This window comes from Meles meles, chromosome 1, assembly GCF_922984935.1.
Source record: "Meles meles chromosome 1, mMelMel3.1 paternal haplotype, whole genome shotgun sequence".
NCBI classification, from domain to species: Eukaryota; Metazoa; Chordata; class Mammalia; order Carnivora; family Mustelidae; genus Meles; species Meles meles.
Window position 1 is genome coordinate 144,955,529 of NC_060066.1, and position 27,176 is coordinate 144,982,704.

At 38.8% G+C, this 27,176-nt stretch overlaps 1 protein-coding gene across 1 annotated transcript in view; it reads right to left on the minus strand.

Annotated features, from left to right (window-relative positions):
* Nucleotides 1–27,176, minus strand: part of DNAI3 (dynein axonemal intermediate chain 3) — a 61,345-nt gene that overhangs the window by 26,600 nt on the left and 7,569 nt on the right. The window contains exons 6-15 of the mRNA XM_046022185.1: nucleotides 26,157–26,356; nucleotides 22,687–22,803; nucleotides 16,134–16,324; nucleotides 15,491–15,615; nucleotides 13,550–13,639; nucleotides 11,019–11,105; nucleotides 10,010–10,138; nucleotides 7,501–7,574; nucleotides 1,822–1,966; nucleotides 148–235 (exon numbers count right to left, since the gene is read on the minus strand). Coding sequence (XP_045878141.1) covers nucleotides 148–235; nucleotides 1,822–1,966; nucleotides 7,501–7,574; nucleotides 10,010–10,138; nucleotides 11,019–11,105; nucleotides 13,550–13,639; nucleotides 15,491–15,615; nucleotides 16,134–16,324; nucleotides 22,687–22,803; nucleotides 26,157–26,356 — 1,246 coding nt within the window. The remainder of the gene's footprint in view (nucleotides 1–147; nucleotides 236–1,821; nucleotides 1,967–7,500; nucleotides 7,575–10,009; nucleotides 10,139–11,018; nucleotides 11,106–13,549; nucleotides 13,640–15,490; nucleotides 15,616–16,133; nucleotides 16,325–22,686; nucleotides 22,804–26,156; nucleotides 26,357–27,176) is intronic.

A 27,176-nucleotide genomic window follows, 5' to 3' on the forward strand; every position in this document is an offset into this window, starting at 1 on the left:
CAGCCATTATAAAGTTCCAATTGGAGGGTTTGGTTTTCTGTAATCTTTTTACAAATCAGACTATCTTAGCAAGTAACTCACCCTGGACATAAAGAATCACTAATTCTCAAACTATTACATGCCATTTCAATAAGCAAATGCAGTTACCTTGTGTGTTGTAAAGGAGATCGTCTTCACTCAGGCTGATCTTTGTTGGGCAGTGGTCTAAACTTGTTTCACCTTTAGACAGCCTTAACTTTTGGGAGAACACAGAAGAAAAATTATTTCCATATATCCTATGGGTGATTTACTCTTTCTTTTTCTTTCCACCCCCAGATGGCTGTGTCCCACCTCCCTCCTTTTGTCCCTTTACCATTCTCCCCCAGATTCCTAGTTGCTTTTCTCCACAGCCTAAACCACAGTTTCTAAAATGCTGCAACTCAGGCTGTCTGGGTGGCTCAGTCAGTTGGTGTCTGCCCTTGACTGGGGTTATGATACCAGGGTCCTGGGATTGAATCCCAAGTCAAACTCCCTGTTCCAGAGGGAGCCTGCTTCTCCCTCTTCCTCTGCCCTTCCTCCTGCTTGTGCACTCCTTGTGCACTCATGTGCTCTCTCTCTGTCAAATACATAAATAAGATTTTTATAAATAAATAAATAAATAATCCTGTGACTAAAGGGAGCTTGCCTAGGGGCTCATTTCCAAATTCCAATCTCATGTGTTGAATTTCTGAAAATATTGTGTATTCTAATTCATAATACATCCTTTTTGGTTTTATTATAAAATAATGGTTTAGTCTCCTGGTTCCTACATCTTTCACTTAAATGAAGCTCTAGAAAGTTGTGTGGGGTCTTTTCATCTGCCAGGCACCGTTGAGTCCCCTTGGGGACACATGTACCCCTGAGTTCCAGAAATGGCTTGGATCTGCACCAGAATGAGAAGCTGCCACACTTCATATTTTTCCCTCTCAGTGTTTGCCCCACATTTCTCCCTCAGGATATTTGTCCACATGCTGACAATGATTCCCTGATAAGTTTCTGTTTGTTCATTTCTTTTTAAATGATTTATAGCTCGGTAAATCCTAACCCAGAAAATTCCTAATCCTCTTTTTCTAATTTCTAATTTCTAATCCCAGCTCCTTCTGGAATATTCTTACCCCTCTGTGTTCTCTCTTACATTTGGAGCAAATACATATTAATATAATTCTAGTGATGGTTATAGGATAGGGGATAAATATTAAGTTTGGAATTGAAACTAGACATTCTGAAAAAAAGAGAGTCATCAAATTGCTGAAGCCCATTCATACTTTCCACAATCCACAGCTATATTTTTCTTCAATTAAAATTGTTTTTCTTCAAAGCTCTGCCTTTCTAGAAACGTACAAATAATTCCTCTTTCAATTACTTTCAGTTTTGTTTGGTCATAGATATTAAAATACTTTTAAAAAATAAATAAAATACTCTTTCCTACTACATGCAAAATATATAGAATTTTGCCTATATTAGGAATTAAAATTAGCTTTCTAGAGAAAAATCAGCTTTCCAGAGCTTACTGATTTACAAGAAACTGTTTATACAAATGAATAATTATTATATAAACCATCAGTAAGTTGGGGCATGCTTATACATGAACAAATATCAATCTTGAGGTCACAAAAATTGTGATTTCTGGCTTGACCTAGGCAAGCATCACAATAATTCTCAATGAAAGAATTTATTGGTTAAATGAATGAAGTCCTTTGTTAACTTGAGCTTTCTAGAGTGTGTTTATACATGTATGTATATGCATATATATTACAGAGTATTCGCAAGCAAATAGAATGGACTAGATTGCATGTTACTTACCTTAGTGAGAGGTTTCCAGGAGAGATCGAGATGCAAAAAAGTAGATGGTACATCCAAAGGAATTTCAATATGTTCTTCTTTCTTTTTCTCTATTGGTTGTGGAGTTAAAGATTTCTGTGGTCTGATATCCCAGAAACATATTGTGCTTTAAAAAAATTCACATCTTATTTAGTACAAGTAAAAGATGTAGCCTTAGAACTACCATACTTTGCTGCTTCCACACATTAGCAATGGGATCACTGCTGTATATTAGTATCTCTGAAACTAAGATTTTTATGACATGGGACTGTTTTGCATTTTATATTTTAGAGAATTAAACAGTTTATAGGGTTATTTGATGACTTTGCTGGTATTAACATTGATATTATCATATATGAGATCTGAGTTTGGAGATTAACACCAACTTTTTTTTTAGTATCTTCACATTTTTTTAAGCATCTTCTTTTTAACAACTTTATTAAGATATAACTCAATAGCACAAAATTCACCACTGAAAGTACACAATTCAATGGTTTTTGATATAGTCACAGGGCTGTGCAACCATCACCACAGTTAATTTTAGATTTTTATCACCCCAAAATGAAACCTTGTACAGATTGGCAGTCACTCCTCACTGCCCCCCAGCCCTAGACAATACTAATCTACTTCCTGTCTGTAGAGATTTGTCTATTCTGAACAATTCATATAAATGGAATCAGACAATATGTGACTTTTGGTTACTGGCTTCTTTCAGTTAGCATGTTTTCAGAGTTCATCTACATGGTAGTATATGTCAGTATATCATTTCTTTGTATTGCCACATAATAGTTCATTGTCTATCCATTTGTCAGTTGAGGGACTATTAGGAATAATGCTGTTATGCCCATTTGTGCATACGTTTTGTGTGGATGCCTGGTTTCATCTCTCTTGGGTATGTGTTGAGGAGTGTAATTGCTGTGTTATATGGTAATTTCTGTGTTTGATCTTTTGAGGAACTGCTAGATTGTTTTCCAAAGCAGCTGTGTCATTTTTACATTCCCATCAGCAATGCGTGAGGACTCCAGTTTCTCCATATCCTTGCTAACGCTTGCTACTTTTTGTCTTTTTTATCATAGCCATCCTAGTGGGGTAAGTGGTGTCTCATCAAAATTGATTTAGATGTGCATTTGCTTGTGCTTTGGATATAATATGTAGGAAATCACTATGGAATCCAAGATCATGAACATTTAGGCTTTTATTTATGTTTTTGCCTAAAAGTTGCATAGTTTTATGTTTTTGCCTAAAAGTTGCATAGTTTTAGATCTTATATTTAGGTCTTTATGCCATTTTCAGTTAATTTCTGTATACAGGGTGAGGTAAAGGTCCAACTTCATTCTTTTGATTGCAGATATCCAGATCTCCCAGCACCATTTGTTGAGAAGGCTGGTCTTTCTTCATTAAATTGTCTTCATACTCTTGTTGAAAATCAGTCATCCATAGACATATGGGTTTATTTCTGAACTCTATGATTTTAGTGTTAGTACCTCTGTCTCTAGCTGTAACTTTGTAAAAAGTTGAGAGATCAGTAAGTGGGAGTCCTCCAACTTTGTTGCTCTTTGTCAAGATTGTTGATTTGGCTATTTTAGGTCTCATTGCATGTTGTTTTTTTGTTTTTTAAGATTTATTTATTTATTTGACAGACAGAGATCAGATGTAGGCAGAGAGAGAGGAGAAAGCAGGCTCCCCGCTGAGCAGAGCGCCCGATGTGGGGCTCCATCCCAGGACCCTGAGATCATGACCTGAGCCGAAGGCAGAGGCTTTAACCCACTGAGCCACCCAGACGCCCCTCATTGTGGTTTTGATTTGCATTTCCCTCATAGCTGATGTTGAACATCTTTCCATGTGCTTTTTGGCCATTTGTGTATTTTTTGGGGGGGAGATGTCTATTGATAATCTCTGCTCCTTTTTTACATTGGGTTATTTGTCTTTTTAATTGTCTTTTTAATTGTTGAGTTGTAAGAGTTTTATATATTCTGGATAGAAATTTTTTTCTTAAGATTTTATTTATTTATTTGGCAGAAAGAGACACAGTGAGAGAGGGAACACAAGCAGCGGGCAGTGGGGAAGGGAGACACACGCTTCCTGCTGAGCAGGGAGGGAGCCCGATGCGGGGCTCAATCCCAGGACCCTGGGATCCTGACCTGAGCCGAAAGCAGACACTTAATGACTGCACCCAGGCACCCCTGGATAGAAATTTTAAATCAGATATATGATTTGTAAATATTTTCTTCCATACCATGAGCTGTCTTTTTAATTTTTTGTTAGTGCCTTTTGAAGCACAAAAATTTTGATGAATTTCAACTTTTTTCTTTTATTGTTTGTGTTTTCGGTGTCATATTTAAGAGACATGGTATATAACTACATATAAGATGTATTATAAATATATAAATATATAATGCAAATATAATATATAATATAGATATATAATATGTATAACGTAAAAACATATATATTCACTGGGAAAACAATTCATACACAGGCAATGTTGGATTTAATGTGCTTTGCCTGTAGTAAGCATCCAATAAAGATTATTTCTCCTCTTATTTCTCCTTCCTTACAGGTTGATTATAAAAATCAAATGAGATAATGTATATCAAAATTCTTTATAAAGCTCCACACATCTATAGAGTATAATTTTAAGTGTAATAAACTTGGTAACACATTTATAATGATACTTGTATAGTATTTTAGTATAAGTGACTTTGTATTAATTATGTGAAAACATACAATGAGGATGGCAAAGAATATGCCATATTAGTGCCATTATTTCTATCACTGAGGTTATGAGTAACCTGATTGATAAACTTAAGATGTCATTAAAGAATTTAGATCTGTAAGTTAAAGGATGTAGATAAACAGGTAGTAGCTCAAGTAAGACTAACAAAACTTTTCATTTATGTGACTTAATAAATATTAGTCATTTATTCATCTTAATAATGAATTGTTGAAAGTATTAATCATTTTTATGTTGTCAAAATATAAATCCTTGGGGAAAACATCACAAATGCCACAAAAAAAGCTGTTTTAAACTCTAATTATAGTTGATTTAAAACTATTTTTCCAAATTAGAAAGATCTTCTTGAATCTCATTTATAGCATTAATTTGAAATGATTTTGCTAGGGGCCCCTGGGTAGCTCAGTTGGTTGACCATCTGCCTCTGGCTCAGGTCATGATCCTGGGGTTGTGAGATAGAGCCCCACATCAGGATCCCTGCTCAGCAGAGAGCCTGCTTCTCCCTCTCCCTCTGCTGCTCCCCCTGCTTCTATTCTCTCTCTCAAATAAATAAAATCTTCTAAAATTTTTTGAAAAAAAAAAAAAGATTTTGCTAAATACAGATAACTTCAGTTGAAATTTCTGCATAAATTAATCATTTATTAACTAATAAATTAATATAAGTTAATAAATTTTATTAATAATAATTAATGCTTCTATTAATAAATTAATAAAAACGAATGTGACATATTCTTCTGGGGAGTTTTAAAAATTGGTTGGTTAATTCCAGTATAATTAGCATATAGTGTTATATTAGTTTCAGGTATTCAAATGGTGACTCACAATTCCATACATTCTCAGTGCTTATCATGATAAGTGTACTCTTAATCCTCTTCACCTAATTCATTCATCTCCCTCATCCACCTCCCTTCTGGTAACCACCAGTTTTTTCTCTATACTTAAGAGTGTTTTTTGTTTGTCTCTTTCTTGTTTGTTTGTTTGTTTGGTTGGTTTCTTAAATTCCACATATGAGTGAAATTGTATGGCATTTACCTTTCTCTGGCTGACTTATTTCACTTAACATCATACCTTCTAGATCAATCCATTTGATGTAAATGGCAAGATCTCATTTTTTTTTAAAGGCTGAGTAATATTCACTGTTCAGTCACATATTCTTTAATAATGGATACTTATTTTAACTTATTCTATATTATAAGAACCTTGGCATGGCTGAGGAATAAAGATTAGAAATGTTAAGTTTTCCAAATAACTAAAAGTTAGCTTTTCTAAATGCATAAGCTTTTTTTTAACTGTAACAACTTTTGAAGGAATTATTTCCAGAATATTCTAGAATATTTCTAAATTCAAGGGCCATCATTATAACCGACAGTCAAGGACCTGTGTCTCAAATAAAAAACATATAATATTTTATGTCTGTTCAGTGTTTCTAAATGTTTTCCAAGGCTATTGAAGAAAAGTAGAGCTTTGCATTTGTTGTTTATAATCAACATCATACTATAAATATTGCTCCATGAATCATTACAATTTTAATTGTTGTATAATATTCCATATGGACCTATTGGTGGCCCTTTTGTTGCTTGTCACCCTTACCCTTGTGCTCTTTCATTTTTTAGCTAGAGCACTCTAATAGTTTTGGTTTTTTGGGAACTGTCCCCTATTCCATGCAATCAGGTTGGAACTGTCCCTCAAGGTGTCTTGCCATTCCCTCCCTGGCCAAAGGGGGTGATTTTGTGATTTAACGGAAGTCAGGTTGGAATTGATTCATTCAGATGGAAGGGGCTGACCATTCCTTCCTGCTACCCAGATCCCTGGGGCTGTTTCTAAGGCCTTAGTCAGCTCTTTCTTTGATTCAGCAACTTTATTACTTATTACCTATAGTATAGGATATAGTTGTGTGTGGGTGGGTGTGTACACGCATATGTATTCTTTTTACAACATATTTGCATCTATAAAAATATTTTTCAACCAGCAACAATCTATAATATTCTGCCCTATTGTTAATATCAGGTTTAATTGTTACAATAAAGATTATTTAAGGAACAGAAGATAATGATTTTAGAAGCATCTAAGAAAAAAGAATTTATTGTATGAAAACACTTAGGTAGTGTTTAAAATAAGACTGTGATGTTGTGAATTACAAGATATATAAATCTGTTCTTCCTCCAGGTTTCTAGAAGAGAGCTTCTAAAACCTTTGGAATTTCCTAGATGTAGAGAGCAGTAAAGATGCCTTTTGTCAACTTAATGGGGAACTTTTGGAAAGCACCTAAGGATGGGGGTGGGTTGCCAATTGAGCAAACCCTGCAATTAGAGAGTTGGAATTTTCAGTTCCAACCCCTGACCTCCAGCAGGGGGAGAGGTGACCAAAGATTTAATCAATTGTACCTGTGAAATAAAGTCCCCTAAAACCCCAGGACAAGGTTCAGAGAGCTTCCTGGATGGTGAACAAGTGGAGGTTCTTGGAGTCTCCTCACCCTTTCCCCATAACTTGCCCTCTGCATCTCTTCCATCTGGCTGTTTCTGAGTTATATCCTTTTATAATAAGCCAGTAATCTAGTAAGTAAAATGTTTCTCTGAGTTCTGTGAGCCACTCTAGCAGGTTAATCCAACCTGAGGAGGAATCTTGGGAACCTCCAATCTACAGCCAGTCAGTCAGAAGTACAGCTAATGACCAGGGGACCAGGGTCTGTGACTGGCATCTGAGGTGGCTGGCAGGGGTGTGGGGAGTGGTGGGGGGAGGAGTTCCAGAGAGCAGTCCTGTAGGACTGAACTTTAACCTGTGAATCCTGGTGGATAGTGTCAGAATTAAGTGGAGTTGTGAGACACCCAGCTGGTGTCTTGAGTATTGCTTGGCAGAAGAGTGGGGAAACCTTCCTCCCCACCCACTCCAACTTTGAAATTGACCCAAGAACACTAACAAAGACATACCAATCAGCTGAACACGTGACAAGTTGACAGCATATTCCATTTCGATTCTCAAAGACAGCTCCCAATCTGTTAATCTGTTTTTTTAAAGACACAAGAAGTTAAGTTCTTTGTACCTAGGACCTAATGACTTTTCTCATGGTGTTTTACTCTTTTAATATTTTTTCTTTAATTTTTATTAAAAGAATATAACAATAACATGGAAATTTGAAGAATAAGTTTTAACATAAAGTGGAATTCTACAAGGTATTTTTCCAGTCTTTTTTCACAGAAATGTTTTTACGTAGTTTAAAATAGCATGCGTAAAGATTTCTATCCTTAGATTTTTCAGTTGATGTTATTTGAACACTTAAACCTGTGTACTCATAAGTCATTTTAACAGTTTTATAATTATCGATAGTGTATCACAATTTCATTATCCATTATAATTAGAAACGCACACTCTTTTGTTTTTTACTATTAATGGTGGAATAGAACACAGGAGTTTTTATGAGATTATTAAGCAGATAAGGTTAGTAGAGAAGACATTTAGTGTTACTTTAGATACCAAGAGTCACCTAGCACAGGTAAGAGTCCAAGGAGGGTAAACGGTTCACTCCTCAGGGTCCTAGAAGGTCCCAAGTTCCAACTAGCTCGCTTTGAAACAAGGTGAAAGGTTTTGTGGCAATCTATGAATATGCCACTCTTGAATCAGTAGAGAAACATGACTCCCCAATTCCCTACCTTCCTGGTAGGACTGATGAGCAAGATGGTAATCAAAGGTAGGAGTTCCAGCAGAAAATAAACAGTGAAAGTAGTGGGTGGGAGGAGGGATACAGGTGCTGCACTGCTAAGGCGGGTAGGTGTCCCAGGAGCTAAGACCCCGAAAATCTGGTGGAGGCCACAGGAGCCCAAATGCTCTCAGGTTCCCAAATGCTGCCAACATCTACTCATCTGATAAGCAATCCAGAGTCCGTGTTGCCTCTCCCTCTACTGAGTCTTCTCTGCTGTATGAAGTGCGAGACCCCAGAAGTGTGCTTGCTCTGAACTTTCATGTTTTAACAATTTAAACAACAACAACGTAATATTGTGGAAATCTGAAAAATAGGTTTAATATCAAATAGAATTCTACCTGTATTCTTTTCCAGTATTTTTTATGAATCATTTTGATATAATTTATTAAGATGTGCATGTAATGTTGTATCTTGAGGCACAAATTGATTATTTCTTACTATGAATTCCCAAAATTTGAATTACTGTCCAAAAAGTCAAAAATTTATTTAAGAACCACCCTAATTGTATTCCAGAAGTTTTATGTTGGAACCAGCAGTGTGAGAGTTTACTGGTTTCACCACTGCATCCTTTCTAACACAGGGCATTATTATTTATTAAATTTTTATTTAAAAATTAAATGGTCCAAAATAGTATATTATTGTTGCTTTATTATTAATTTCTTTGATATTAGAAAGCGTGAAGGATTTTCGTGTTTATCTACTCATTGTTTTCCATTATATGTTTTACTTACTGGAAATTTTGTATTTACCATATTTTAGACCAATATTCTTCTCCATTTTGTTGTTTGCTCTTTGTTAGCTTAGAAATTTATATGTGTATGTTTTGAATTTCTTTCAACATTAATTAGCTTAGAAAACTATCTCCAACCCAGAAATATAGCATTCTATGGCATTCTATTTTGATCTTTATTATATTTTTCCTGCACTTGTTATTTTTATTTAAATTTATAATCATCTGAATTAATTTGTGTGTACTGTGTGAGCTGAAATGAAGTTGGAACAGAGAGTTCCTTCCATTACCCCATGTTAAACTCTTAAAGGTAATAGAAACTGTCTGGGCTATTTGTTTTGGTTCATTATAAGCTTTGAAAAGTATTGTTGCTTTGGGAAAATCCATTTGAGCATGCCGAAGAGCTATTTACCCTTTATAACTCTATTTTGTCATAATATTCTTTAATATTCTCAAAGTACACAATGGACCCTTAGTGTGCTTGTAGGAGACGTTTGGGGAGCTTACCAGTTTCCAAGTTCACTAACACCAGACTTAGTGAGTCAGGTACAGAACTACGAAGCCAGACTACATTGTTGATGCTGGGCACTCAGCTGGACTCATTCACTGCATGATTAGTTTTCACCTACCAGCCTCATGGTGCAGTCAGTTCAAAATTGCGTTGGCAAAATAACACATTACTGTATGTCACAGATCTTCAGAGTTGCCTGCTCCAATTTGCTGAAATCATAAATTTTAAATCCACAAACACTGACGGTGTAAAATATTTGTACTCTATTTTTACATATCAAAGTCTTATCTTCTCCACTATTGTATTTTATCATTGTTGACACCACCTACATTTTTTAGTGGTTTATAAGCCGTTGAAGTTGAAACATTGGCCTTATTCTCAGGAAACATTTTATGATTTAAATGTAAATGAACTGTTGACTTGAAACACGCTCTTTGAATAAAATCTTCTGAAATGTGCAATCCAGCGGGAGAAAATTATGAGACCATCAAGACTCACCTCAAATGTGTCAGACAGCCAATGTATATCTGTAATTACTTTCTTATGACCACTTTCTATTGAGGAGACCGCACAATGTCGGATATACGTTGCTTCTTTATTACTGTCTGGTTCAAGGAGAAACATAGGCTGGAAAAATGTGAAAAGAAAGTTGTGTGTTCAATTCAGAGAGCTAACGAGTGAATTCACACTTTACTCATTATTCCAGTTAGAATTAATAACTTGGAGAAATACTAGGTCAAAGAAAAACATTGAAACCAGTGTTTCAATGCAAAATGTAGTTAGGTGATAAGACTATGTATTTTCCCTTCAGTTTAGTCTAAGGTTTCATCTCTAAACTTAGCAAGAATGATTGACCTACTCCCTAAAGTATCAGTGAGATCCCATTTTTAAAGGAGTGTTTCGTGCATGCATAGAGGGCCTCGCCCACGACGTCTGGTGAAGGCCAGTCGGTGTTCAGGTTGAAGAAGCGGGGCCAGAGGTGTGCAATATGGTGGATGAGTACTGCGTCAGGAGCTGAGGAGTCTTTCCTCAATCCTCTTGGTAGCATCCACAGCTTCACAAAATCATAGGATGTGATTATCAGAAAGGATTGTAACCCCTTCATTCTACATAGGAGAAAACTGATGCCTGCTGAGGTGAGAAGACACGTCCCAACTCACAGGACTGCAGTCCAGAGCCTACCCACATCGTCCTTCCGTCCCATGGTCTTTCCATGACATCACTTCAGGCAAGTCACTTGGGCCCTTTATTTTATTTAAGAACAACAAAAAATAAGGATAATAAAACATCCTCAGGTATGTCAAGCGACTTGTTTTATTGATTTTTTAATCACAGGCCTCCATAAAAGAAATTCAGAACAAGTCCACAAACAGATGTGAAGGTGTGGGAAATAATATTTTTTTCCCCCTATATCGACTCTTTGTGTAGCTTGGCAGTTCTGTTATGTACTTTTTGATAAACCCCTGAATTGAAGAAACTTGCAAGTGAAAAGTCGTAAAAAGCTAACCTTGAGCGTGACTTTTTTACTTCTACTACCGCCTGTCTTGATGTTTTCTATGCGATCTGCATGCGCAGAAATATCCCACATGACAATCTAAAACAGAAATAAATGTTATTACAACACATCTCCAGGAAATAGCTCACTGGGTCTTAAGGATCTTTTTAAACCCATTGGTATTGGCATGCATTCTGATGAATCAATCACCTTGAAGGACAATCAAATTTAGGCTACAGCTTTAGTAAGTCAGCAACTTTTTTCTTTTTTAAAGATTTTATTTATTTGACAGAGAAAGAGAGAGACAGCAAGAGAGGGAACACAAGCAGGAGGAGTGGGAGAGGAAGAACAGGCTTCCCGCTGAGCAGGGAGCCCCATGGGGGGCTTGATCCCAGGAGCCTGGGATCAAGACCTGGACCGAAGGCAGATGCTTAACAACTGAGCCACCCAGGCACCCTGAGTCAGCAACTTTTAAAGCTAACATGACAAAGAATGTTTTCTTCTCTATAAAAATATTTTTAGCACGTTGATTTTTGTGCTTTGCTTATGTTAATAAAGGCTAATTTTTTTTTTTTTTAACTCTAGGATAAACAGTATGCAATTTCCTCTGCTTTGGGAAATTTCTATGCCATCTGCATGTGCAGAAATATCCCTCATGACAATCTCTTCCTCTGTCTTTGAGAATGTGCTGTGACAGTGGTTTGCTTGTTCTCCAGAAGTAGTACAAATACTCAGTTGCCCAAAAAGGCTGGAAAATGATGATTTCTACTTAATTAAATATTCTAGCCAACTCCAAGTTTGCATATACATGGATGGCAATTTTTGGAAAGATGAGAATAAACTAGAATATGCAACATTAAATTAGATTAATTTTCAATGATTAAAAGTCATTTCAATACTCTTAACAAGATGTCAGGATTACAGAATTGTGAGTGATCTTATTTTCATCATCTGCTTTTCTAAAATATTCTTTTTTTAAAAGTATTTATTTATTTATGCATGCATATATGTATGTAATCTCTACAACCTAACATGGGGCTTGAACTCACAACCCCAAGATCAAGAGTCACATGCTCTTTGACTGGGCCAGCCAGGCACCCCTTTTCTAAAATATTCTTAGAGTTGTATCACCTTCATAATGAGTAACAAAAAGCATTTCAGGATTTGCAGGGCTTGAAGGATGGGCTCTGGATCATCATTATGACTACCAGTTATTGTTGAATAAAACTGTGGGGGAAAATTTATTTTCTTGGTTGTTTTTGGTTCCAGATAAATAGTCATGGATGCTGTAGACATTTATTTTTTTAAAAGATGTATTAATTTGAGAGAGAGAGATAATGAGAGTGTGGGGCAGGGGCAAGGGGGAGGGGGAAAGGATCTCAAGCAGACTCCTAACTGAGTGCAGAGCCTGATGTGGGGCTCAATCTCACAGCCCAGAGATCATGACCTGAGCTGAAAGTCAGACACTCAACCGACCAAGTCACCCTGGCATCCCCACTACAGACACTTAAATTTTCAATAACAAGGAAGTTTTCATAGCCAAACATAAAAGACCACATACTGTTAATGGTCAAACTCACTGGTCACAGTAAATTTAAATTCTGATCATAAAACAGCTTTAAGATTTTTGTTTTGCTTTATTGGAGAAACAGGCTATTGGAAGATAGGATCTAAATTTTATATAAATTGGATAACTTAATGTGCTCCTGGATGGCTCAGATGGGTAAGCATCTGTCTTTGGCTCAGATCATGTTCCCACGGTCCTGAGATTGAGTCCTACATTGGCTCCCTGCTCCTTAGGGAGTTTGCTTCTGCCTCTGCCTCTCTCTCTCTCTCTCCACCTCTCATGAATAAATAAAGTCTAAAAAAATTAGATAAAAAGAAGAAAAAATATGGTATCAAATTGTACACATAGGAATTCAGTAATATAAGTATCTTTTCCCAGTGACTTTCTGTTCAAATTCTGGGTCATTGCCACCTCCTACCTCCAGAGAAAAGTCAGAAGAGGACTCTTGACCAAGACATATTAATGCTTGTGTTTTTTGTTATTCCGTGGAATCTTGTGTAATACGTGACTCTATTCCATGAATACAAACAGATTTGACTCAATTTTTTTTCCAATTATAACTAGATCACCCTGTGGACACCTTGAGCCCAGATACCATGTCTAACACACTTGAATACCCCAGTTCTTGACACACAATTGGCATACTTCCTTCTGCCAAATTGAATCCTTAAGTTTAAGAAAAACTACCAATCAAAACATATGACAGGGGGCGCCTGGGTGGCTCAGTGGGTTAAGCCTCTGCCTTCGGCTCAGGTCATGATCTAGGGTCCTGGTATCGAGCCCCACATGGGGTTCTCTGCTCAGCGGGGGGCCTGCTTCCCCCTCTCTCTCTACTTGCCTCTCTATCTACTTGTGATCTCTCTATATATACCAAATAAATAAAATCTTAAAAAAGAAAACAAACAAACAAAAAAAAAAAAACATATGACAGGATGTTGTCCAAATTAATAAATAGTTGGGGAAAATCCATAATTACCTGCCCATTTATGCAGCCTCCAGCAATGATATTAGGGTCACTTGGACAGAACTTGAAGCAAAAGATGTCATCTGGGCTCTCCAGCATTAACTAAAGTAAACGCCCCAAATTCAAGACAGAATGAAAAATCTATTAAAATCATAGTGAGAAAGTAATATTAAGACAGTCACAAGTTGAATTTCATAGCCATCTATGAGAAAAGTGCACATAGAGTCCATTCCCAGAATTGCACCTGTAGATGAGAAATTGCTTCTGCTGAATTTTGTTAACTTTGTCTATGTGTATGAGAGACGTATGTTCTCCAGGGACCCGGGGCTCTCCTTCCTCCACCCTCCATGGGTCACTGCTGAGAGATGTTACAATTTTTTATAAACAAAAAGACTAAGCTTAGTGTTTTTGAGAAGGGTGAAGTTAGCTTTGTGAGGACAAGCTACTTGCCTGTTTTGTTCCCTGCTCTCTAGCTAACCTGGCACAGAGTGAGTGCTCAAAAAGAAAATGTGTTGGATGAGAAAAGATTGAGATATTGCCAGTGATAATATCTCAAATTTTAAAATAATGTAGGACCCAGAAAGTGGACAAACTCAAGTACTGAGGGGTAAGAAGGAAGCCTTGCAAGGAATATTCCAGTGTGAAGGAATAGGTACAATAACCACAGCTGGCACCTGTGCTAATGTATTGGCACCAGGCACAATAGAAGCATGGCTACTGCTCTTCCTTAAACAAGACCATCAAAAATATGGGCTTTGGAGGCCACTGGTGAGCCACCACGGAACTAGTTTCAGACTGGAATCGGAGTGAATCATCTTTATCTGGTACTCTGTGGCTTCTAGAGAGACTTCTACTTTTAAAATAAATTTTTAAAACATTTTCTTATAGTTTTGATTGAACGAAGGCAAAAGAAAACATTTGCCCGTCTTTTTAAAGCTATTCTTCAAAATAGAGGAAAGGGTCTTTTTTTCCTCTTCCTAATTTGCCTGAAAGTTCAGCCATACTTCCATGATATGGACTGGAGAGTGATCCTAGTCCATTAGAAAATGTTAGAAAATCTCTACTTACCATTTTTGTGGTAATTGGGCTGATAAGAAGGAACTAGAGATCTGTCACTTTTGATCTCTAGGTCTGTAATAATTCAAGTGCTAGAATCTATTATAGTAAAACTGCCTGAATTCAGATGAATTAGGGAAGAAGGTAGAAGGAAACGCTAGGGTTTATTAGGGAAATCCTTAGTTATACAACACTTTATAGAAGCAAAAGATTATATTTAAGCACATTAAAAAAACACCACCCTAATCTAATACTATAAAGCACCCTCCCCCTAAGCAAAACTCTTTTTGAGCAGCTGATAGAAATAGAACCCTGTGGGGCAAACCCAGCCCTCAGCCCTGTTTTATTTGAATTGTGTGTTTGGTTTGGTTTTAGTTGAACTATTTAAAAATTGGGAAATTTCACTCAAAAATTCTGATCTGGATACTTTAAACCAAGTAAGACCACCTTGCAACAGATGGGCTGTCCACTCTCCAGGGCCATAGTCCCTACTCCTCCCCTTCGTTTCCCACACAGGCCTCTGTACTCATTACTGTCACCTACTGGTGATTCTCAGAACTGATGGAATTCATGTGAAATTAAAATCTATTTCCATTTGAACAAATAGTATTTAAATAAACCCCCTGAAAGAGTTTGCTTTTTAAAATTGGTTAAACAGTCCTCTTAAAATGAAAATAACATGTTGACTTGTTCAATAAACTAAGTGTAGACTTAAGTTTTTCTCAAATTGATGACAAATTCTGAATTGAAGAAGCCTAACTTAATAAACACCATATTAAGTGGTTACAAAGTACTTTGCAATTAAAACCGCTGGAGATAAATGTGAGCATGGTTTTGAAATGTTTAGACTATGTGGACAACTCTCCTTAATTATCTGAGGATGTTAAAAAAAATTACCTGAGGATGTATGGGATCAGAGAAACTCCAGAAAAGAATCAGTGATGGTTGCAGCAATAATTTACCAGAAAAGTGGACTCTCTCTTCAAAGGAGAGTCGTACAGCCACGGACACAGCTATTAGGCCTGATTGAAACACAATTAGAAGTTAAAATCTGCAACAACTGTACATAGAGAAATATTTTTAGTTTTGCTGCTCAACATAGTCACTATTCATTACCATTGTGATAAAATTTGAATAAATATATTCAATAAGACACCAAGAGCTCTCCTAGAGTTCTACTGTGTAATACTGTTCTCTGTCGTCCAGTAATCAGAGAGGAAGAGAATGGGGGAGGGGAAACGGAGCCAGCCTTGGGAGTCCCAACAGGTTGAGGCAAATCCAGATTCAGCACTGCACGGACTGGGTGACCTGAGCCCATCACTTCCCTGGCTTGAGCTCTGGTTCTGTCCTTGTAGAAACCACAGTGAGGTGCTGGGAGAACACAGGACCAGAGCGGTGCCAAAATCTCTTGCAGGTGCACTTCGCGGCTGTAAGCCATCTTATTGCAACTGAGAAACCGAGCTAGCTTGTCATTTTACTAGAAAAATAACAGACTATTTCTGCGCATCACCAAAGAGGACCGCAGTCATGTTCATCTCACCATAGATGGTCGGATGCCATGAGACGGAGGTGACCATCTTCTCCGTTAGGTTATGGAGGTCGGTAAAGGACTGGTACTCTTTCAAGTGGGTATCGCTTTTGTCTCCAAAGGTGCTTTCTTCTTCTGCCAGGCACTTCCAGTCATCGATAAATGTGTTCATGATTTCATTTTGCTGCAGGGCTATTTCAACACTATTTTGTTTAAAAAAAAAAAAAAAGCACAAGATGTTGGATTTTACTATTCAATGATATGTCTTTTGGCAGGTCCTCTTTCATTTATATGGAAAGAAAAAAATGTTCTCAGTTATATCTGGTAACTGATGGTTATCCCCATGTGAAATAAATGACTTTAGAGAAAAAAATACCTCAGAACTTTTAGTGCCAGGAGGCTGTTAGCTGACGGCCTGGAGCATCTTCGTGATCTCTCTGGCTTCCAGGCCCAGGCTGTGCTCTCTCAGGCCCATGACCAGGCCGGCAGCTGACAGGGGGCCTCCCCTACTCTGCCTCCTGCAGGAGTCCTCCCACAGGCTGTCTTGCCCTTGGAGCTCCCTGCTGGGCTTGCCCTAGACCTTGCCGAAGCTCTCCTTGCCCAGTCCTGCTTGCTTTAAAAAGAATTTTCACACAGCAGCCCCTGTAAGCCTCTACTTTAAACTTGGTCTTGTTCGCTTCCTGGAAACCCCAAACTGACAGAAAGGGCAATTTTCTTAGCCATGTTCGGTACTGAATGTTCATATATACTAATTATTATACGAAGATATCATTAGGGATATATAGATACACACACACACACACACACACACACACACACATACACACACTTATGTATTCAGGGTTATATATTAACCAGAATTAGAATATATATTTATATATTGTATATATAAAATTTAAAATAAAAGATTCTCAAGGGGCAATATGGAGGTTAGAAGTGTGATGTGTGTGCGCGTGTGTGTGATAGTGGTGGTGGTGGTTTTAGTTATCACAGTACCTGGGAGGGGTTAATGTGTTTAATTCTATTACTAAACCTGCATTGCATGAGGCAGTCCCTAAAATTAAGACTTATCCTGCTAACAAGGCTGATATTGCCCTTCCAAGAGCAATCTGAGTGCTAGGCTCATCTTTTGGTAGCCTAGGGCCCTGACTAAACAAGTTCCTGTCCTAAAAGTTATTATAGGAGCTTGCAACTCGGTGAGTACTCGGCAGTGCCAGGGGGTTAGCATGTCTCCCCGAACTGCCCACCCCCAATCACTTGTCCTGTTCATCTCTTCCATTTGGTTCCTCCTGAGTCGTATCCTTTACAACGAACGGTAATAGTAAGGAGAGCACTTTCCTGAGTTAAATGAGTCATTCTGGAGAATTATCAAACTGATTTATAGCTGGTCAGTCAGAAGCATAGCCCCCTGGAACTTGAGACTGGCGTCTGAAGTTGGGGCTGACTTGTGAGACTAAGCCCCTTAACTTGTGGAGTCTATACTAACTCCAGATAGCATGTGAGAGTTAGAGAATTGGTGTTGGAGAAGATACATATTCGATGTTGGGGGAAAAAAAAACCCTTCATTTGGTACCAGAGGTCTTAACAGGAAGAACCCGAGAGTCCCATTTTCCTGCTTCTTTACATGTTTAGTGACTTTACATATTTAATGAAACTGATTGTTATAAATGATATGTTGTGCAGAACTGCGTTCTCTTTTGTTCCTTGAAAATGAGAAATTTGTTCTAGACTTGAACTCCAAATGTTATCTTCTCTGTGTAGAATAACAGCTGAAGTCTCTGCCAGTTTTTCAGCTTCTAGATGCTGGTTGTTCTGGACTGCCCTAGAGGTCCCCCTAAAAATGAATATTTTAGTCTACAGCCTGGGTTTGATTAGACTTTTTATGTAGATCTGGGGTCTTGGCTTATCTGGGCTTCCCTTCCTTCCATGACTTTCTCCTATTTGGTTATTCTGCCCCCTCACAGACCTGTAAGGCTACAGGTTTCTGTCACCTGAGCCTCCTATGGATTAGGCAATAATTACAGAAAAAACCCTGCAGACTTGCAAATCTCATCTTTCTCCCCTTCAGTTTCTGCTTATTTTTGGTTACTCTCCTGAGCCTTCAAGTAATTACGTGCATGTTTGCATGTAAATATTGTTTTCTAGATCTTATAACTGTTTTCTGTGAGTTTGACCAACTTATTCCACCATTACTCAGCCACTTACTTATAATATGAAAATGAGGTACGTTCTTGAAAGAAGCAGTACCATAAACAGACAAAAAACACAACAAAAAATAGTTACTATAAGTTTTTGTCATGTTGATTGCCCCTGCATATGGGTAGGTGTGAAAGCTCAGGTCACTCACAAGGCCATTGGAGCTTTCCCACCATTAGAATGCCACCCAGCCTTTTACCCTACTGATTGGGAGTCCAAATAGCTTGGTTTTTTAATAGGTATAGTAAGCTCAAAGAGGGGGATCTTGATTATGAATTTCCTAAATTAAGGGGAAAAGCCTCCTTTACTTAGACAATTAAATATAAGCTCAAAATATTGCAACTGATACTCCTAAGAATGTAATTAAACAGGGTGGCCTTTAATACCTCTGTTGTTAAGAATGAACACTACTGTTCACTGCTTAATTGGTTACTCTAGGTTAAATTCTTCTTGTACTTTACCTTCCAAACTAGCACCTTCCTACTTAAAGTGTGGTCCATGGACCCCCAGCACCACCATAATTTGGAGTTTGCTAAAAATGCAGTCGCAGACGCTACCAGAAACCAGCTGACTCAGAGTCTGTATGTTGACGAGATCCCCAGGTGGTGCGAATGCACGTTTAAACACCCAGGAGGGCTAGCTTTCCAGCCCCGAGCTTCAAGCAGAAGCATTTGTTAGCATTCTCAAAATCTTGTTTTTTTCTGTTTCAGCCTAAATGGGAAAGAAATTCCCAAGAGACAAACTAAAAGCCAAGGCCTCTGATCTGATTTCCTGATTCTTCCCTCTTGGCCTGAACTAGGAACTGACTGATAAGGGAGAAGAGAAGACAGCACTTTCTCTCTGGTTTCTGGTTTCTTGAATTCCCTGCACTCCACTTTCTGAGGGTGATGAAGTGGAGGCTGGCAAAACTGTTGTCTGAGTTAGAGCCTGTGAGTACTCTTTTTTAAAAGATTTTATTTATTTATAATTTGAGAGAGAGCGAAATATCAAGTGAGAGTGGGGGGTGGGGGGCGGGCAGAGGAAGAGGGAGAAAGTCTCAAGTGACTCCACAGAGTCTGACTTGGGGCTCGATCCCAGGACCCTGAGATCATGACCTGAGGTAAAATCAAGAGTTAGATGCTTAACCAGCTGAGCCACTCAGGCACCCCAGTATTTTTTTTTTTTTAAGTTTTTTTCTTTCTTAACCCAGAAACAAATGTTTCTTAGTTGCTTTGGCAGTGATATATTTGTAGGTTTATTTATTCTTGACCGGTGCTAGCTATTATAATTCCTGTGCCAATTTTCCTCTTTTTTCTTTTTCTTTTTTTTTTTTTTAGAGAGAGAGAGGACGTGTACGCAATAGGGTTGGTAGAGAGAATTTTTTTTTTTTTTTTTGACAGATAAAGATCACAAGTAGGCAGAGAGGGAGAGAGAGGAGGAAGCAGGCTCCCCGCCAAGTAGAGAGCCCAATGTGGGGCTCGATCCTCCTGGGATCATGACCTGAGCGAAAGGCAGAGGCTTTAACCTACTGAGCCACCCAGGCGCCCCTCCTCTTTTTTCTTATAGTTCTGGCTTCTCCTTCCCACATCTCAAAGAGGGAATTATGAAGCTGTTACTATTCCTCTCTCTGTAAGCATGGCAACTGAAAGGAAGAATAAAAACCCAGTTCTGGGCGCCTGGGTGGCTCAGTGGGTTTGATGAGGGAGCAGGAGGCGGCTGAGGACAAAGCAAAAGCTGGCACCTTGCACGCCCCTCTCCACAGGCTCCCCTCGGTAATATGTGTGACATTCCTCAGGCACCCCTGACCGCCATAAAGAAGAAACAAATAGTTAACTTGTAGAGCTCACAATCCTGAAAGACAGGAGTCTCCCTTCATTTACAAATGTCCTAGAGATCTACAAACAAAGAAGTTACTTTATCAATAGCACAATTTCCAGAGGCAAATAACTCAGTTCCTCAAGCCCTAAATAAAGTTAAAATTCTTCTAAACCCAAATCTCACTAACAAGGACACTTGATAGGAGAAATGTGAAACTTTATCTCTAGATCTCTTAGTGTTGAGAATCATTCCCAAGCATATGGCCCACTGATATACATCTAAAGGGTCTCACAAGAAGATTTTTACTACTAGTAATAAATAACCTTTCTCCCAACAATAGTAGGCCCTCAAGGTCCTGGAGACCTTGCTTCCAAAATTCCTTAGAGACTAACATCACCCCCTTTTTCTCACCTACCCAACTCCTGTGTATATAATCAGCAACTCCTCAGGATAACGGGGCAGCAGCTCTTTCTGCCCATGGGTCCTGTCCCCATGCTTTAATAAACCACCATTTTGCACCAAAGATGTCTCAAGAATTCTTTCTTGGTCATCGGCTCCGGACCTCACCCCACTGAACCTCACCTAGGTTCTAGAACTTCATCGGGTTAAAGCCTCTGCTTTCGGCTCAGGTCATGATCCCAGGACCCTGGGATGGAGCCCCACATCAGGCTCTCTGCTCAGCAGGGAGCCTGCTTCCTCCTCTCTCTCTGCCTGCCTCTCTGCCTACTTGAGATCTCTGTCTGTCCAAAAACAAAAACAAAACAAAACAAAACAAAACCCCCCAAAACCCAGTTCTAACAATAATACACTCCGTGGATAATTAAGAATTGGCTATAGGCCATCTATGGCTTTGAAATGGATTGTACATAGGCTTCTCATTTTTAATATTCTTAACAGGAAAAATTTTAAGGACTAAATGTTGATATGGGGAAACAGAAACCTTGGGCTCTCTTGTTTCTTTCTCATTGCCCCATAGGAAAAACTGTAGCATGCTTCCTATAAATGAGTGGCAAAGAGTTAATGCCCTCTTTTTGTTTTTGTTGTTTAGTTTTGTAGCCAAGCAGAAACACATTTAATTTTGTCACCAAACAGACAAGAAAATGAGGCTTGCTTCAAAGTCTGAAGTAAACTTACCTGATTTTCATTTCCCCTAATCAAACTGCAGAGTCCACAAAATAGCGATCCCCTTCTTAAAACACTGAACCTCTGGCAATTTCTGGAGGTTTCATGGAATTTTGCCTTGTAGTATGTCTCCTACCCTTGCCATGAGATAGATATACAGTTTTTCTGCATGTTTAATATCTTCTCCGGGACTAATTAGTACAGAAATCCTGGGAAGAGAGACTGTGTTCCTGCCTCTGGGTTTCTGGCTATTTGTTAAAAGCCATTGTGTTCTCTCTGCCCCCTATGGCTTTGATTCCATAGTCATTCCGGTGGCTGGCCCCAGGCAAGCTAGCTACAGTGAATGATGAGTCAGCAAGGAACAGCCTGTTGAACAGCTGTCAGTCATCAGGCACTGATGGAACAACTATCTTTCTTTGTTGCATTTTTTTAAAAGATTTTATTTATTTTGAGGGAGAGCACATGTGTGCACATGAGCAGAAGGGAGGGGCAGAGCGAGAGGGAGAAGCAGGCTCCCCAATGAGCAGGGAGCCTGATGCGGGACTGATCCCAGGATCCCAGGATCATTACCAGAGCTGAAGGCAGATGCTTACCCGACTGAGCCAGGTAGGCACCCTGTTTCACGTTTTAATAAGCTTCATAAGAAGTCATGACCCAGAGTAACATAACTATACGTATATAAAGTATCTTATCTAGTTCAATGCACTCTCTTTGCATCATTGGTGAATTTTTAAACCAGATTCCCCCCAGACACAGGTAATAGATTTTGAGAGTTGTTGGAATTTTCAGAATATTTAAAAGTCTCAAAGAATTAATGTTATTTTCTTAAAAATGAAAAAACTTCATATGGGCTACCAACAACTCGACCAACAAATTTTTAGTTTTGGAAAGAAAAGGAAACCAACCGACAGGATACAACTGGCAGACCTGTGCACCCCTGGCTCGCCTTCTCTGAATTCTGATGTGGACTTGAAGAGACCTTGTCAAGCTCTTCTTTGGTTTAGACACCCCAGGGTCCTAGTAACAGTGTGTGTGTTGGGGGGCGGGGGGGAGGTGGTTTCTGAAAACACCTCTCTCTCAGATTCAGGAAGAGTGACAGCAAGAGAGGAATTAGGGGGAAGGAGTAAAAGGTACAAAGGTACATCTGAACCCAATTCAGGTTATCATTTACAAAGATCATAATTGTAATGAGGAAAATATCCTTACACACTCAAGTGTATACATCTTCCAGGTGAACACTGGTGTGGCCCTAGCTTGGGAGGTCTAAGAGTGTTGCCTGGCAACAGAAAGGAAAAACTGAGAATGTGTCTCATGCTCATTCATATCTGATAACTCTTCATACTCTCTAACTAGACACCATGGGCTGAGTTGCTTTTTTAAGACCTATCACTATAGGTACACATACACATTTATGTTTTATTTTTTTAAAAATTTAATATACAATTCTTACTTTATAGACGTATTGTTCAGAAAGTCGCTCAAAGGCTTTGATTGTTCAAATGTCTCTTTTTCCTCCTCTGATAATTCTCTTGGATAATATTGCGTAGTGGCATTTTTGGGATATGTCCTAATACATTAAAAGAAAATGGAATACCAAAAATTAGATCAAAGGAAAGTAAATATAGGTTGTGACAGGACAAAGGTTTCTTTCTGTGACAGTAATATTATTTTTTATTTAAATTCTATATATTCAATTTTTTTCTTTATCCCAGATAATTGATATTGACTCCCTTTTATGTTTCCAACATAATCACGAAGTTTTTATTTTTTAAATTTTTTATTTAAAAAAATTTTTTTAGATTTTTTTAATTTATTAGAGAGGTGGAGAGAGAACACAGGCAGAGCAGCAGGCAGGGGGAGAGGGAGAAGCAGGCTTCCCGCTGAGCAGGGAGCCTGATGCAGGACTTGATCCCAGGACCCTGGGATCACAACCCGAGCCGAAGGCAGCCACTTAACCGACTGAGCCACCCAGGCGCCCCTTTAAATATTTTTATGGAAAAGTTGTAAGAAGGATCTAAGGAACTCTCATACACTCTTCACCCAGATTCATCCGTTATTAACATTTTGCAACATTTGTTCATCATTCTCTCTCTCTTCATTTCATTAAATTAGTGTTTCTTAACCAGTGCAATCCTACCCCGCCCCCACACCCTGAGAACTTTTGGCCACATCCAGAAACATTTTTGGTTGTCACAAATGGAATGTGCTACTGGCATGTACTGAGTGGAATCCAGGGATGCTGTTTAATACCTTCCAATGCACAGATAGCCTCCCACAAAAGAGAATTATCCAGCCCAAAATGTTAGTAGAGACTGAGAAACTCTGCTCTCTCTTTATATAAAAATAAAAACAATTTACACTTCAGCAATGATGGCAACGTGATCTCTGGGGGAAAGCTTATCCCATCTAGTCTGCCCTCAGTGCTCACCTCCACCCTTGAACCCTTGAACATCTCCTGTTGTGTTTGGGCAGTGGCAGTCTCACACACTAGACCAGCTGAGCGCCTTGATCTCAGGGTATGGGGCTCTAGAAAGATCATATGGCACAGTCATTAAAAGTGTGCACTCTGGTGACACCCTGCCTGGCTTTGAAGCCCGACTTTATCACTAACAAGCTTTGTGACCCCCCAAGTTAATTAGTTAACCTCTCTGTGTCTGTTTATTCATCTCTAAATGAAATTCTCAAAGTACCTGGCTCATGGGGTCATTGCAAATTGAATACGTTAATATAAGCAAAGCTCCTAAAACAGTGCCTAGCATATTATAAGTGCTCAAAAAATATTAGGTTGTATTTATTCTGTGTTGAACAAATGTTAGAAAAATGTCTCTGTGAGAGGCAAATAATATATATGTATACATATATTTTTAAAATATATATACTTAATAAAGAGTAAAAAAACAAGGAGTAAAGAGAGTTTTATGTTTAATAAACAATTCATTCTTTTTCTCCCTAGATAGCCCAGTATTGGTAACACAAAGCAGAGTGCTGGAAAGAGAGAATGTTGGTATTGGAACCAGAGAGACTGAGTTCAAATCATAGCTTCATCTCTTAATTTTTAGCACACATTAGTGTCCTCTAGGTAGGATTAAGTAAGAAATTACATGACACCTATGGGTTTCATCTAAGAGGCAACATGACTAAGAGTTACTCCTATTTTTTCAATTTGAGCTGTTTTGTTATTTCTCAGCAGATCTGTTTGTGATTGCTTCAGATTTAAATTATGTTCTGAACACTGAGTGTTCATTTTTAACCTGGCTTTGCCTCAGTTTCTTTATTTGTAAAATGGGGATAGTGCCTACCTCAGAGGGCAGTTGTGAGAATTGAGTTGCTGTGTGCCAAGGGCTTAGAAGAATGCCTAGTGTGTGGTAAGAACACTCTGAACATTTGCTTTCACTGTCAGTCCTCTTTGAACTTCATCTTTGATTTTATTTATTTGTTTTTTTACTTCTGTCAAAATTGTATCTCTTAGCCTCTCTACCCCAGACTGGCTACCCTTCCTGCTCTCCTGATCTTGTTAAGGAGTGCCAGCATTCTCCCAGTCACCTAGATTTGAACCTTTTGATTCATATATTTTGTTTTCATCTTAAGCGCCAAGACCTTCACTTACTTCTCTTTTCACTCCATCTATGTAGATACAGCGTCCTTAGTATGAGTCAGCATTTGTTGAGAGGCTACTAAATCTAGAGTCCTCTGGTTTGGGTTCCTGTTGTTAGAAGTTCCCTGTCCCTTTTCTGTCTACCTCCTGAGTCTACCCTGGCTGACTCATTCTCATCACTTTTCTGCCAGGAACACAGAAGTCATCTCTGGCAGACTTGGCTTAGAAATTTGTCTCAAAGTCTAAGTTTCTTTGGTATTAACGTCACTCTCAGGAGGTGAGAGAAGAATGACAATGACAAACACATATTAAGTAACACGAAGAGAAGTAGAGTAAGGGGATGGACAGTAATGGGAGTTGTTGCTTTTATAGATGGCCTCCAACTTATGATGCTTCCATTTGTGATTTTTTAATTTCAGGATGCAGGGAAAGCCATACGCATTCAGTAGAAAATGCACTTTGTATTTTGGATTTGGAATTGCCTGGGCTAGTGATCTGCTCTACTATCCTTTCTCGTGATTCTGGGCGGTGACAGTGAGCCAGAGCTCCCAGACAGCCACACGATCATGAGGGTGAACAAGCCATATACCAACAACCATTCTGTACACAATCATCCTGTTTTTCACTTTCAATATTTCATATATTATCTGAGATATTCACCACTTTAGTATAATACAAGTTTGTGTTATATGATGTGGCCTAACTGCAGGCTAATGTAAGAGGAGCAGCATGGGCAGGAAGGTGTAGAAAAGCAGACATTCTGGAAGCTGGAAGCAGCCCATGGGGCTGGAGCACAAGAGCTTGTTCCAGAACAGGGTGCCAAGGCTGGAGGGGCAGGCCATGCCTTGTCATGGAAGAAGGAGGATCTAATGCCATCCTAAGGGCCCTGGATGTAGTGTGGAGCCAGAAAAGAGATTTAGGCAGTGACCTAACATAATCTGCTTTGATATGGGAGAATGATCACTTCAGTGGTGGAATAGAATGATTAGGAGTCAAAGGTGAGAGACAACAGGAGCCTGCTCTGAGAGCAGGAGTGTGCTTATTAGCAGCATCAGTTACTGTCCCAATTCATAGTGTTTACATTCTTATAGACTTGTCTATCCTGTTCCTGTTGGGATTTTTTACTTAATTAATTTTTTCCTATTGAGATTTTTAATTGAGATTTGTTGAGTACAATTAGATTTTCCTGAATTGCTCTGTGAAGCTCTATGTCTTCGTTGTCAATGTATTTCTATTTATTATAAAGATCTTTCAAAATAAGCATGGGTGTTGCTAGATTTTACCGCAATTGCCTTCAGATATATACAACCCCATCACATACTTACCATCTTGTTTGAGTACTTATGTCCTTGACTTTGGGGACTACTTGCATGCCAACATCTTTCTCAAGTTGTTTAAGGGTAAAATGTTTATCTGGGTAGGCTGTACATTCAATATAGGCATCTTTTACACTGGAAGCATTTTGGTCACTGAACTTAATTGGCGCTCCAAACTCACTTCGTTTTCGAGAAATCATATATGTAATCTGCAACACATGTGAGCAGTGAAAGTAACAATCAAGTTCAGTAGACAGTACAGGTAGACAGTAGAGGTGCTCTGCTTGGATCCTCTCAAATCTCTTTCTATACTGTTTGCCCCTCCAGCTCTGTGTGCTTTCCATTTTCAGGGCCACCCCCTACTGCTCTTCTACAGAGCACTGTTCTAGCTACTGGGACCACTTTGGTACAAGACAAAAAGAATAGGAAGTGACTGGCACTCACCGGCGGACTGGTGGGAGACACGTGTAAGCCCATCTCCTTTGCTTCTGTTTGGGACTACGCAGGTGTCATTTCTACTCCAGAGTTCCCCTAGGGGTTCAAGCTAAAGGTTTCCTCTACTGGCCTTTTGCCTGAGATTGCATCCTTGTAGGACTTCTGCTATGTCCCTGTCCTGCTGCTTTCCCTATTCTTCTATGGAGCACTTTCATAATAAATCACTCACATACAAATCTTCTTCTCAGTGGCTGCCCTGCGAATGCCACTGTGTCAGTTTCCTCTGGCTGATATAACCAAGGGGCACAGCCTGGGTGGCTTAAACCAATAGGACTTTATTTCAACTGTTCTCATAGTTGTGGAGGCTGGAAGTCCGAGATCAAGGTGCTGAAGGGTTTGTTCCTTTTAAAGGTTCTGAGGGAGAATCTGTTCCTTGCCTCTCTCCTAGCTTCCAGAGACAGCCAGCAATCCTTGCTCTTCCCTGGCTTGTGGATACATCACTCCCATTTCTGCTTCCTTCTTCGCATGGTGTTCTCCCTGTGTCTTTGCATGGCCATCTTTTTATAAGGACACCAGTCGTTGGATTAGCAAACC